At 34.5% G+C, this 12,474-nt stretch overlaps 1 protein-coding gene across 2 annotated transcripts in view; it reads right to left on the reverse strand.

Annotated features, from left to right (window-relative positions):
* Window positions 1-504: 504 nt before the first annotated feature.
* The window catches only part of aus (argus), a 112,306-nt gene continuing 100,336 nt past the window's right edge, over window positions 505-12,474 (reverse strand). For both annotated transcript variants that reach the window (XM_066396998.1, XM_066396999.1), the window contains exons 8-11: window positions 10,774-10,919; window positions 6,730-7,035; window positions 5,186-5,392; window positions 505-2,904 (exon numbers count right to left, since the gene is read on the reverse strand). In XM_066396998.1, the coding sequence (XP_066253095.1) occupies window positions 2,804-2,904; window positions 5,186-5,392; window positions 6,730-7,035; window positions 10,774-10,919 (760 nt within the window). In that variant the 3' untranslated portion in view covers window positions 505-2,803. The remainder of the gene's footprint in view (window positions 2,905-5,185; window positions 5,393-6,729; window positions 7,036-10,773; window positions 10,920-12,474) is intronic.

Below are 12,474 nucleotides of genomic sequence, written 5' to 3' on the forward strand. Positions count from 1 at the left end.
CACAAGAAAATATTCAGCCTTGGAGACAAATTGTTTCAAGAATAATAATGAACGTAAAAATCATAACACGGGATAATCATTATTTCTGCTATCAAAATTTTGAGACCAAAATTAGTATACGTTTTAAAAGACAACTAAGACAATAGGCCATAACAAAGAACAAAGAACTATTGATTTTCACCTACGTACCTTTACGATAGCTAGGAATTCTTGAACATCATAAAAACTTAATGGATACGAATACCATGGCGGTGGGAGAACGTGGGAACACGACTTACTTCCCCACCAATGAAGTTGAATACACTTCGAGACGTGGCAAAGTTTGTTTCGTGGACTGAACTTATTTGGGGAGATTTAAGTTTAAAAACTCGACGACTTTTAACGTCGTACGTAATGTAAAATAAAATTTATGCAAGGCGTAGCTCACCGCAATGAATTATCTGAATTAATTTTTCAACTTTGGAACTTTCTTGGAGGACCGCCTGGATATGAAACAAGTCTCTGTATTGCTTCGGTATTTTATTGTTAGTACTTTACAAGTATAATTACAACAATTGCATTTCAAAGTTATACTATTTGTAATTTGTGTGTCTTTCAAACAGAACAATCAAGGCACCTTTCTTCTCTTGTTCTAAAAATATTCCATATATTCTCGAAATTAGGTTCGACCTTTGAAATCGCAATTTAAAAAAAAACTTTTCTTCAATATTGATTGTCATTTTGGCCATAAATTATTACAAAAAATTGTTACTTGTGAAACACTTATTAGGACCTTCATATTGGTGGGTAAGAAATATACAGGGTTTCCTATAAAAATACAGTTCCTTTGGAGAGGTAATAGTCTTCGTTGCCTTGTTACTCGCAGATATATGGAATATTTCGAAAAATACAGTTCCCTGCCTTTGCTATACATACTTATTTGTAGTCAACTTATTTTTAGTAAAAACTATCAAGTAATATTATTAGTACGATTTTTTTACAAATATACCAGCCCTATCACTAGTCAAATTTCCTATAATTTGTTATCTAAAATTGTACATTATTATACAGTATTTTGTTTTAGATGATTGCAAATCGCACCAGAAAGATGTTCAAGTAGAATCAATGAATTTGTTCTAATCATTATTTATTATTAGCTTTAGCTGGAGATGAGTATATTTTCAAATATTATTATAAATGGTGAGAAAGCTCTGAAAGAAAAATAAAAAAAATAGTGGAACTAACACAAAATCACTGAAATTTGCTTTATGTTTTGATAACAGGAATATCTTATTGTTTTACAATTTATTCTTCATTAAAATTTCATATTTGCTTGAAAATCCTGAATGAAGTAGCTTGAATGCGTTTTTTTCCAAATGGAATTTTGATTTTTTGTTAACTTACATTACCGGGATTCAAAACCCAAAGTATAACAAAACCAGAGGGCGTCACAATAATATGAAGTTGCTCAAAATCGCCTTTAATCTTTAGAATAAAGCAAAATATTAAAAAGAGAGTTTGTGCGAGTATATTATTCACAATAAAATTTTAGGCCATTATACATGGTGGCTGAAAAAAATGTAGCACATTTTAAGGGCCTGTAATGGCCAAAAGTTTGGAATAGAGAAAAACGGTTTGCCGTCTCTCTCGTTTTACTTTTAAGTTATCTCACTTTTGAAATTTCACAAAAAAATTTCAAAATTTTGGAAAATTAAAAAAAAAATTTTGATGATACACCTTGCAAAACTAACAAAGGGAAATAATGTGAAAACTTTAGACATCATTATTTCAAAAATCATTAATGATGGTAGGATAACATTGACACTGCACTACTTACATAAGCATTATTACAATACACTGTTAGTAATATTCAATTGAGATTCAATTTAGATTTCTTTCAGAAAAATATTGAATTGAACTTGAACCACATGTACTTTAATGATATTATTATTTAATATGCTCCACCGTACTGTTTCCAACTTTCGCATTTAACTTTTGGCTCTAATGCTAAAAGAAACGTTGAACTAGTTCACCTTATTGGGACGCCGTGTATATAAAATTTACATCCTCAAACCGATTTGCTTCTTATTGTTTTATCAAGCTTAACACTAACTGTACACGTGGATACCTACACATTAGTTTATTGCTTTTAAGAGAGGAGCAGCACTAACAAAGGATTAATAACATCTAAAATGTGTGTCTCTACAATAAGTAATTTTATAGACGCACATTTCGACGTAAGTTTAACGATACTACCGCATTATTTATATTATTTTTTTAGTTTAAAAACAACTAAACGTTACATATTGCTTCTGGTTCAAAAATATCACCCTCAGTGTCATTAAAGTCTGGTAATAACGAATCACGTGGAAAAATATCTTTCATCCTGCCCACCACTATTATTACTTTATAGTTTAAGAGTTTCTCGTTTTGGAAACAAATAGAAAATCACAGATTTTTGTTTTTTTTTGCTGATGTCACGTGGAAAACAACTGCAGCTTAATTTAAACAAATTGATATGTACATTCGGATGCGGAAGGTGGATTAAAACTGTTGTTTTCCACGTTGAAAATTTCGGATATAATACAATATTGTATTAAAATTTAAACGAGTGATTGCTTAAGATGAGAAGGTATTAAGTCTACTATGCTATCTCAGCTGAATAGAGATATCGAACTGTAAAGTCATCATCAAAGCTTATTTCCTATTGAGATAAACCAAATTTCAACTGAGGAAGAAACTGTCTTTTGAGTTCTCACACAACCTTTGCCTGCCAGTCTCATTTCAATTTATTAAAAAAGACCTAAAACCATTTTCAGTTTAATCACCTATGAACTGATAACCACTTCGAAACTGCGATTATTAAAACGACGCCTGCACAGGATGCTCTAACACGGTTGGAACTGCTGGTTTCCATACACTGACCTAAAGAATACAATGCGTTAGTTTAATATGAAAAAGGGTGAAGTCCCAATTGAAGAAATCTATACTAAGGAACAAACCAAATATAGATATGGACAGTTACTTCTTTCCAAAAACAAACGACTGAAATTTTAAAATCGTTTATTTTCTTTCTATTATAGCTAACTGATAATTAAATAATAACAATATAAATAATTAATAATAAGATAACATTAAATTTTTTGCAGGTACCATCTACGGTTCACTGCCCTACTTTTAATACTGCCGTCCCGGTCAGTTGCTGTCCAGAAATCTTTGATAGACCAATCGATCCAGATTGGCCACTTTCAGTTTACTGCGAAGTACTTTATGAATGCGATAGCAAGATCGTTCAGTTTTTTCACTACAATTTAAGGTCCCTCCCACAACTTCTACAGCTTGAGACACTTTCCTTTTCCTCGTCTTCAACGATGAACAAGTTACTTGCAGAAAATCCACGCGAAACTTCCAATTGAAAGATCTACTGGTGTTCTTTTTGATGATTCATGAATAAATCTCAATAGTTCATGGGGTGCAAGAAAATGCATCTATCCCAGTTCGCTTGATGATTAATAATCACTACATGAAGATAATTCTCCGTTTTCTCCCTCCCTCTCTCTCTCTCTCTCTCTCTGATGGAGCCATTCTCTCCGTCTAGAGCAGGTACAAGGTATCCCATTTTGGACCCGTTGTGACATTACTATTTGGAATAACCATATCGAGTTTTGTATTTATGGAATAGGGAAAATTAGGGGAATCAGGATAGATAAAAATATACACGGTGTCCCATTTAACAAAACATAAGTTTGATCCATATCTCGAAAACTATGAATTATAAATAAAATCTGAGTACGTAGCTGGATTCTACGTAAAAATCTCTATCCGACACCATTTTTACATTTTGAATATCTTTCACGTATATTCAAATTATAGAGGGGGTCCCAAAATACAATATTTTCAAAAACGCCCTGTAGTGCAAAAACTTAAATAACTAGATCAATTCTATCAATGTCATCATTAGTTTCACTAAAAAGTGATACAGGTTTGCGAAAACCACATCTCTTTATTTTTGCTAATAACCGAGATATCCCACGATTAAAACGAAAATGGGACACCCTGTACATACATACTTTTATTATTGGTCTTAGCCAGTAGTTCGACGCTTTCATTGAGAGCAACTCTTCATGTTGCGTTTGAAACTACAAATCTTGACATTACTATCTCGTCGTATTAGGTTGTGATGTTTCTATCAAGTAGATTTACTTGGAATCCATTTGTCTTGACCAAATTGAGTCTAAGAAGACCGTTATTTATGATATTGGCAACATACACTTCGTGCTTGAAAATTTCTCTTCTAAACAAGAACCGGTTCATTGTCGAATTACCGAAATTTTAGTCTTTTTTTTAATCCATTTTTCTATATTCTTTTCTTCCACATCTTCAGCTTTCAACCTCTCTCTCTCTCTCTCTCTTGTCCCTACTATTTCTTTGTTGCCACATCTCTCCGATTTTCCATTTTAAGCTTCAAAATCCTTTTTTGACCGCATTTGATGGTTCTTGGTGCCCTCCAGTTTTGATTGCCCTGATTCACGTGGCCTGGCTTCCCATTGATATTGAAAAGTCATTTACTTTTTGAATTGAAAATTTTATTGGGGGGATTTATCTAATTTCGCACGTAATAACAATGTGAAAATATTTTGTGGATATTCCACTAATTCCTTTGAAAGTTCGAAAGACTTTTCTGCTTTTCATTGATTGTGAAGGGGTTTTCCACAATTTCCATTCATTTGACCATACCTTTAATCGATTACATTTTGTAGATATAATTCTTTTATAATGCCGAACACGCCCCGATAATTTCAATGTCGAAGGAAATCTGGTGTTTTCACTCGAAAATTATAGAAATATAAGAGTTATTTCCACGTTTTAAAACTTCTCTAGAGGGAATTACAGAAAAGGTCTTGTAGATGCTCTGGTAATTTCTACTGAATTTTTGAAAGAAGTTTTTGATTAAATTTTGTTTTCGATTTTTCTCATTTGATATTCTCAGAATTTTAAATAAAACCTGGAGAATTCATGAATTTCCTAGAACATTTACCATAGCAGAGAAACCGAAAACTCGCTGACGACCTACATTTCAAAAGCAAATACCTATTTCAAAAACTCCATGAAATAGGTCATGTGGAACTCTAAAACATTTCAGGTTTTCCTCTGATAAACATCAGAATTGATCGGTGATGATATAAATTTCTTTGTTGCCACTTACCCCTATTTGTAACGTTAAAAACTAAATCTCCAGTTATACCGGGCATGATCATACGGTTGCAATAACTGGAGGAGGAAAACGAGACTGTATTGGGGGCGGTTTCCTTGTACATGAAGCAGAATTTCTTGCCCCCCTGGGTGCGGCTTATGGGGGTGGTGATTAGGAAGGAGGTTCCGTTTTCCTCCCATCGGGCATGACAAGAATAAGCTAAAAAATGGTAAGGATATTAAAGCAAATTCCTATCTGTATCCAATTTTATACTATGATCTAAACACCTCAGTTTCGACAGAAGCTAAGTCCATCTCTGAAGTTACTAAAATGCCCACGATTCAACTTACACTTCGGTTATTTTCAAGATTTCTATTTATTTAATAATATATCTTACACTAAAATTATTGCGATAAAACACACTTTTCCCCACGGACATTTTTCAGGCGCATCGTTTTCCTTATGATGGTAGTTCAGAATGAGTTGAACGAAAAATTGCCAGAAGAAATTTGGTTTTAGAAAATTTATAAAGAGGGCACTTTTAGCTAAGAAATAAAATGTAGAATAATCATTTTTTGTCAAGTATAAGTATTTTGCTTTTCCTTAAATAGATGCAAACAACTCATTATGCCGCAATTAGTACGAAGAAGAATATCTATTCAACTTGCCGTGGTAAAACGAATCATCCACCACCTTATTGGATGCGGTAAAGTAACTTTATCACACTCAGTGCGTAAACGGAACTTTACCGTAACTTTGCACTCGGTGCGATAAAGTACCCCCCTTTTCGCCCACATTTAAACGTGTGCGTTTAAATAAATTTTTCTATGGAGACTAAAAGTTGCATGTCAGCTCTGAACTGAGCCAAAACTAACCTGAACTAAACAAAACTAAATACATAATTGAAATCGATTTTAACCAAAAATCCCAACAAAGCCTTTAGACACGGAAACCCAATGCCAATTCCTTTGCCAGGAAGTCCGCAATATTTTTCAATATTGCATGGCTTCCTATGTGCAAGAAATTCGATTTTTCTTTGTTTACAGAGTTATAAAGATAAAATATTAAATTTTTCTTATAGGTAAGTGTAGGAACGCGAATAGTTTGGCTTGAGATTGCGATGGGATCAATTTCCCAGGACAAACCGGCAAACAGGCAATTCCTACTAATTTTTGCCAAGAAATTTTTCTTGTTCATAAAACCGTAGTACTCCAATACTGCGCACGTGAAGTTAATGCGTTTGGAAACTAGCTAACAGTTTCCCAGGCTCAAAGTAGAAGTGGAAAGAAAACTCGTTCACACGTACCTGCAAGGAAATTTAATATTTTATCCTTATGTGCTTTCAAACAAAGAAAAATCGTGCGCTTTCAAAGTAGGAACAAGAGCCCCGCTCTGTAATTTAGAGTGGCTCTAGTTTCATGCGGTAAAGAATTTATATAGTTTACGTCCTACCTAACTAAAAGTTGCAACTGAGCATTTTCAGCTGCTTTTTAAAACTTTACTCCATTCCTAGAAACTCTACTGTTCTTATTACTTACACTACGAGTATTGTTTACCTGTTATTAAATCAGGAGCGGAGCACTCAGTACTAAACTCCATGGTGTCAATCTTATTGCACCCTATCACCAAGCTTGAGAATGTTTTACTATCACAGCCATTGCCCTGATCCACCCTTTTGACCCTTTTTCCGGGCTGGGGAGTGTGCCTCCTTGACCTTATCCTTCTATCATAGAAGGAGTTATCGGGTTCCATCAGTCTGGGTTCTTTGGGGTAGTCACTGTCCTCGATTCGGACCAGCAAATTGCTGACATCAAATTTACCCATGTATGGACACGGCTGGGTGGGACGTTCAGATGATGTAGCTGTGGGAGATTACCATGTTGCCTCATTAGTGATCAGTGACATAGAAATTAGATTGTTTGGGACTCCCCCCTCCTCCTAATTATTGAGAAGTGTTTTTCCCCCGAAATTTAATCAAATATGCTATTTAGAATATTCTAACGTAGGTTAAATTTAATTTTAGCTATGACGAGAGCTATCATCGCAACTATGACTTGATTTAATTTCACTTCATTTCATTTCATTATGGGAAATGATACTGGCCCAACTTGTATAGTTACTCTTGTGGAAGTTTTGACGCTAAAGAAATATATTTAAAGGAACGTTCTTAACTGGTCTTTTCATGTTAATCGTGCACTTAGGATAATTAAAGACGACGGAAACGCGAGGCGAAAGCATCGAGAATTGACAACTATTTCAGCCAGTTTCCGTTGTGTTAACAGAGGAAATGAAAGAAAAGGCAATAATGCAGAACGTCAAGGAAAAGAGCGGCTCTAATAACGGCACGCCATGAAAGGAGGCGGCACTCATTCTCAGGGAATTCTAAAATGACTTCTCTGAATTTCGGGTTAATGCCGTTGACAATGGAGAAACCTTAGGAATCGAAATGTCGCAGTAGTTTCATTATACCGCTTTGTATTCCTTGGATTGCTTTTTAATGGGCGTTCGGTCGGAAAAGTAAGTCTTGCCAGGATGATGATTTTTAAGTTATGAACAAAAAATGTTATTTGCAATCGCAGAGCAATCTACTTTATGGCGAAATTAATGGAAAAGCCGATAAAACATGGCTAGGTTTCAATGCTTATAAGATAGGCACTTAGGTATGCGTGCCTAGGTATACTGTGTAGCTCTAAATTGTCTCCTCACCCCCCTCCATTAAATTTTTTAACGATTTTTTTTTGTTCACAAGTAGCATTAAATAGAACAAAAAATAATATCTTTTGACAGTTGTTTATTTGTTTTAATGTTGCTTACGTCACCGGTAGCGCAAAATGGTGGATTTTTTTAAAATTGAAACGTTGATGGAGTGACACTTCAAATTCAAAATCTTTCAAAACTACATTCAATGGTGTATTCACATTCAAAATCTATCAACTAGTTTTTGAGAAAAACAGTTATAAATTTGGTAAAAATATGCAATATAAACCCAGTTAAATAGTTCGTAAACAGTGAAAAAAATTTGTTTATTGATAGGAAATTGGTTTGTTTTCGGTTTTGTGCTCACAAACAGTGTGTCACTCACTAACAGTCGACTATTTAACTGAGTTTATATTGTATGTTTTTATCAAAATTATAACTGTTTTTCTCAAAAATTAATTAATAGATTTCGAGTCATAGTACATCATTGAATGTAGTTTTAAAAGAATTTTAATTTAAAATGACACTTGATCCATATTTCAATTAAAAAAAATCGGCCATTTTGTGCCACGGGTGACATAAGCAATGTTTAAAAAAATAAACAAACGTCAAAAGATAGTATTTTTGTCCTATTTCCAGTTATTTTTGAATTAAAAAAAATGATAATTTGTTAAAAAGTCAACAGGAATTTTAGAGAATTTATAGCCGCACGGTCTAGTTAACAGCACAAATCAAGTAGTGTTGCAAGAAGAACCATGATTTTTAACTACTTTCATTGTTTACTAAGCTTTTTTCATTTTCATGTATCATTAGTCAGTTTTAATTTTCGCAACTAATTTCTGACCTCTCCGTTCAATTCTGAAGAAAAAAGCTCTCCTCAGTTCCTTTGGTACTTAAAATTTTTTTTTCATCTGCAATTTTCAAAAAATCTATATTAGTTTTATGGAAATAAACAAGGTATTTCTCAATACATGCAAAGATCTTTCAGAGATTATGCTTCGGAAGGAAAATAACGGTTGATTTATTGATATAAACTTATGACCAAAACTGCTCGCCTTCTACATTATTCCTCTCCAAAGAATGCACTGAAAATATTGCTCATAAATTTATAAGCTTTTTAGATATAAGAAAAAAATTTTTAATTTTACTAGAAAATTTAGAATAAATACTGAAATGTGTTTACGTAAAACGTACAAAATTGAAGTGGGTTTTCAGTGATATTCAAAATTTTAGCTGTTCAAACCCCATGTAACTTCCTGCTGAAAAGTCTGAACAGCTTTTGAGGCCTTAATTAGCCTAAATCAAAAGTTCATACCATATAATATTAACATGTCAAGTGCTATGAGGTATAATGCGTGTGCCACTTCCCATTTTGACCTTTCGGCTTCCCGACATATATGCTGTGTCTCACAAATGGCCTTAATATGACTCGTGCTTATCGTTTATCTATAGGGCACGAAAAAGCGTAGCGCTGGAGGCCGATCTCTAACGTTGATCCATAGAATTTTTTGTATTTTCATTGCTTTTTTATTTTTTTTTTCTTGTACCTCAAATCAAGTTTTTGTAATGACGACACGAGTGAGCCAAAAGAACTGTCTGGCTCGGCGTTTCACTCGGTGATTAAGAAGAGGAATTTCAAGGCCTTTTACAGTTTTTCCAGGCATTTTAGTTCTTTAGTCATTTTTGTATGAGTTTTCCTAGGTTTTGAAGACAACCCTGTCACCGAAATGTTAACAAGGGTTTTCGTCTGAGCCCCAAGTAAAGGGTGAATGTTATTCTCAGTTAGTTTTAACTGAAAATAATGTGCAATTCCACCGCTCCAGCAGCCCGTGTATGTGAACTGAATTAATGTGCTAAGTGTTGATTATCAAAGTTTCACAGTGATAAGGGACAAAAATCGGTAAATTCCGCAACCAATTCAAGTGTCTCCAATAGAGCACTAATTAAAGTAAATGTTGAGACGTTAACAGGTAAATTTTAACCAAACGGCAATGCTCTAAGCAAAGCTCGCGTACTTTTGTTTACACCTCTTCATTGCTTATGTAACTTGGAGTACTCTAATTAATTACAGCATCAAAGGTTCAGATCTCAAATAGGAGTGTTCTAGGTATTTCGCCGGCTACACGCTTGAGAGGCCAGAAGAGCGTTAATAATGCCTCGGAGCTTAGTTGAGCTTTACGGGCCGCTGGTCCTTTTGGATTTCACTCGATTATTATTTATTTTCATTAAAATTGTTTATCTTCTAGTCAAGGAAAAGGCAATAAAAAGCGGATACGTCCTTACAATGGAGCACTGCTGAAATTGAATTATTGTAATATTATTCCTCGGAATATAATAAATCTCTGTGGCATTTCCGGTTGTCGCAATCTCCCTTAACAAGGCCGGGCATAATCGTATTCAGTGGCTGCATTCGTATAGTAAATAGAATTACTTTGGTTGTACAAATTATTCACCGTCTGACTATAGTTTGTGCGAGAAGACCCCTCGAAATATGCTTTATTTATAATGTGTCTGAGGGCTCTATTAAAATTGTATACATATCTCAAACAGCCTAAAAAATCTGCTCCTAAATAATTCCAAACCTAGGAGTGTTTGCCCAGATTTAATCCAATTTTTCCCAGGATTATCAGAGTGAATAACCGTCCCCCCTCTTTTAATTCACTTTCTCCCGCTGAAAAGTAATTTTGCGACTAATTCGATTAAGTCGAGCCAGACTAAAAGTCACGGCCCGAAATCCGATTTATTTCAGAATTTACGTCTGAAGTTTTTGAATACAGCAGAGATTTATCGGTGCCTTTGGAAAAAAAGAAGTGCTTTGGGTAAAGAACTTCTTAGCAAATTAAATGTGAAACTGAGAATTAGAGGGAGAAGCAATGATAGACGGCTTTTGCAGGAAAACTTACTGACTAAAGTGACGTAGGGGATGCTGCTTTTGTTGAAGAATGGCATGCTGCAGGCGTCCTCCGCCCTTTTCGTCTGCGTCCCTATTTGGACCTCCGCCACGTGTCCGTCACGTTGATAGAACGACATGCAGTTGAAGCCGCTTTGACTGAAAGAAATTATCTGCATTATTATTTGTCAAAATAAAGGACAAACTGGTGTTCAAACACGGTTCACATTACTTATTAATCGAACCAGGCTTTGTCTGGAAAGTGTAAGCACTTCCTCTAGTCCTGCTAAGAAAATATTTACTCTGACTACGGTTTAAGCCTCCCCTGAAAGGAACGATAAACTTTGTGTTTATGAACACCTGTAGCCGCCTAAGTGGAGGCAAACAATAAAAAATAGGAATAAAATATTTATCGAGAAAAATAAAATTGACGATGGAAGAAATGTGTTAAGAGTTCAATAATGGGGCAAAAAGTTAATAATGGGGTAAAAAGTAACGAGGCTTTTGTGTTCAGTACGGGAAATCAATTTATAAGGTTGAAATAAAATGAACAAAGGCGAATTTCTCCTTGATATGACTGAAACGAGGAATACAGTTCCAATATAAAAAGTCATGCATTTATTATTTTGGTTCATTTTGTATTTGAAGCTGCACAAAATATGTGAAATCAGAAAAATATTCCATATGATTGAATTAATGCTCACGTCGATAACACCGTATCATAAATGAAATGGTTTTTGCTTAGGCAACAAATGACATTTTCTGGGTACATATAAGGTGAAGCATTTGATGGAAATTGAAGAACACTTAAAGCCGCTATTGGTAGAGAAATTTCATGCACTCCGTTGAATTCTAACTCCAAATCTCTAAAATATTGTTATCTGAATTTTTGTTCTACGGTCGTTTCACGAAACCTTGTTTTGCCCCCCTCCCCCCCCGATATCTTCGTTGGTTCAATGAAAGTCCGAATTTTGAAATTTATTATCATAATTACATTTTAGTTATAATTTATTTCTTGGTTTGGTTTTTTCAAGCAAATTCGATCAATAGAGAAGTGTATCTACAGGGGTTTTCACATGTAGGGAGTAGGTGTTTTTTACAAGATTGCGAAGAACGACTATAGGAAGAAAATTTATTTTCGCCATATCATCCTAAATTTCGTTTGCAATGTTTCAATTGTTCAAAGCGAAAGGAACAAAATGTGCCTTTGCCACACACATATATGCCTCGAGAACGGAGGAAGGGTCACGTCTCACCTAAGTAAGACCTAGTAAGACTAAGACAGGGAATGGAATTATCTTTCAAATGCAGTTGGAGGAAAATTTGACAAAAGGAGAGTGCATTTTCCATATGGAAAGCGGACAGCTGCAAGCTTGAATTTCCAGTTATGCATCAATATTGAAAAATAAAATTCAGGCTGACGACGACTTTCCATGTAGAAAATGATGACTGCACGTACAATTGAAGCATGAAGTTTTTCGAAAGTTTCAGAAACACAAAAGGTCTTTGGGAAAGAACCTTTTCATCGTCAGAAAGATTGCTTAGAAAAATACCATCACAGGAGACCACGTTTAGGATAGCGAATGAAGTGGAAAGTAGAATTTCCATATAGAATCGAAACAGGATCTCAAATATATAAAAGAAACATGAAGGTTTTCCGAAATTTTAGAAATATGCAAAATCCTTATTAAATAATCATTTCATTCCCAAAAAA

Source organism: Euwallacea similis, chromosome 14 (genome assembly GCF_039881205.1).
Source record: "Euwallacea similis isolate ESF13 chromosome 14, ESF131.1, whole genome shotgun sequence".
Lineage (NCBI taxonomy): Eukaryota > Metazoa > Arthropoda > Insecta > Coleoptera > Curculionidae > Euwallacea > Euwallacea similis.